The 1,329-nt window shown below is 44.2% G+C and overlaps 1 protein-coding gene across 1 annotated transcript in view; it reads left to right on the top strand.

The window, feature by feature from the left end:
• Positions 1 to 6: 6 nt before the first annotated feature.
• Positions 7 to 1,329, top strand: part of LOC103372497 (stonustoxin subunit beta-like) — a gene marked incomplete at its 5' end in the record, with an annotated part of 4,114 nt that continues 2,791 nt past the window's right edge. The window contains 2 exons of the mRNA XM_008302154.1: positions 7 to 74; positions 184 to 357. Of these exons, the coding sequence (XP_008300376.1) occupies positions 7 to 74; positions 184 to 357 (242 nt within the window). The remainder of the gene's footprint in view (positions 75 to 183; positions 358 to 1,329) is intronic.

Genomic DNA, 1,329 nt, shown 5'->3' with positions numbered 1-1,329 from the left:
CTGAAGAAATACTCTAATTCAGAGGAGGCTCTTGTGAGGCTGCTGCCAGTGGTCAAAGCTTCCAAGAAAGCTCTGTAAGTACAGAGACAGTTAGACTTAATTAGTATTAAATACACTGAAATCTTTTGCCTGATGAGAAAGGTTAAAGTCTAACTTGATTGTTTTCTATTATTATCTCCTCAGACTGAATGGTTATACTCTCTCAGACGTAAGCTTTGCAGCTCTGTCCTCAGTTCTGAGTTCAGAGTCCTGCAGTCTGAAGGAGCTGGACCTGAGCAACAGCAACCTGCAGGATTCAGGACTGACCCAGCTTACTGCAGCACTGGACAATCCTCACTGTCAGCTGGAAACTCTCAGGTCAGACCAACAGTTAGTGAACTGGTTTTGATTGACTCCTCTTGAGTGAGGACCCAGTTTCCTCTGACTGACTGGGAAGTCTGTTTCTGGTATGAACTGTTGTGTTTGGGCAGCACAGTGGTTCAGTGGTTAGTGCTGTCGCCTCACTGCTAAAAGATCCCTCTTTTGCATCCCAGCCTGAGCCCCCTGCCCGACCCTACAGAAGATTATTCCATCTATATGTGTTGTGTTTATTTTATCACAAAATGTAGGTCTATAGAAGCACTGTCCTGTCTTTTCTTTCATGCTGACTCAGCATTAAAAGTGACTGTAATTTAAATTAAACAGCCTTCCTCTTTATTATCATCTCCTCAGACTGAGCACCTGCAACCTCTCAGAGAGCAATTGTGAGGTTCTGTCCTCAGTTCTCAGCTCTGAGTCCTCCAGTCTGACAGAACTGGACCTGAGCAACAACAACCTGCAGGATTCAGGAGTGAAGCTGCTTTCTGTTGGACTGAAGAGTCCTCACTGTAAACTGGAGAGTCTCAGGTCAGGATTCATTAAACTGTTTTAATGATGACAGTTTAAAATGTGTTTTCATTTATGACCAACATGTCACCTGAAGCGGAAGGATTTCTGTAGTTACACAACTTACAGATCATGTCCGATTCTAATCTAAGTTTTGGGACCCTTTGAGCCCAAACACCCAACAGAGAAAACCCATTTTGACCATAGGTAAGGGTTAACATATAGACTGATGAGTAAGACCTTTGCCTAATGGCTCAGTTCCGTTTTCACCATAACAGTCAAGTTCAACGCCTGCATTATTGCTGACACTGCACCAATCCGTCTGTCCATCTCACACTTCATTTTCCTGTCACTCATGAACAAAATGGCAAAGTTGTGACAGAAACGCACTTCAAACCCAGAGGGAGCAATCCACCAGTTTCCGGCAGAGCACTACAGCCTCAGTCCGACATCTCCAGGTGGAAT

Source organism: Stegastes partitus, unplaced genomic scaffold, assembly GCF_000690725.1.
Source record: "Stegastes partitus isolate 25-593 unplaced genomic scaffold, Stegastes_partitus-1.0.2 Scaffold1766, whole genome shotgun sequence".
In the NCBI taxonomy this organism is placed as follows: domain Eukaryota; kingdom Metazoa; phylum Chordata; class Actinopteri; family Pomacentridae; genus Stegastes; species Stegastes partitus.
Note: the sequence above shows the minus strand (reverse complement) of the source record. Positions and strands in the feature narration are given on the sequence as shown.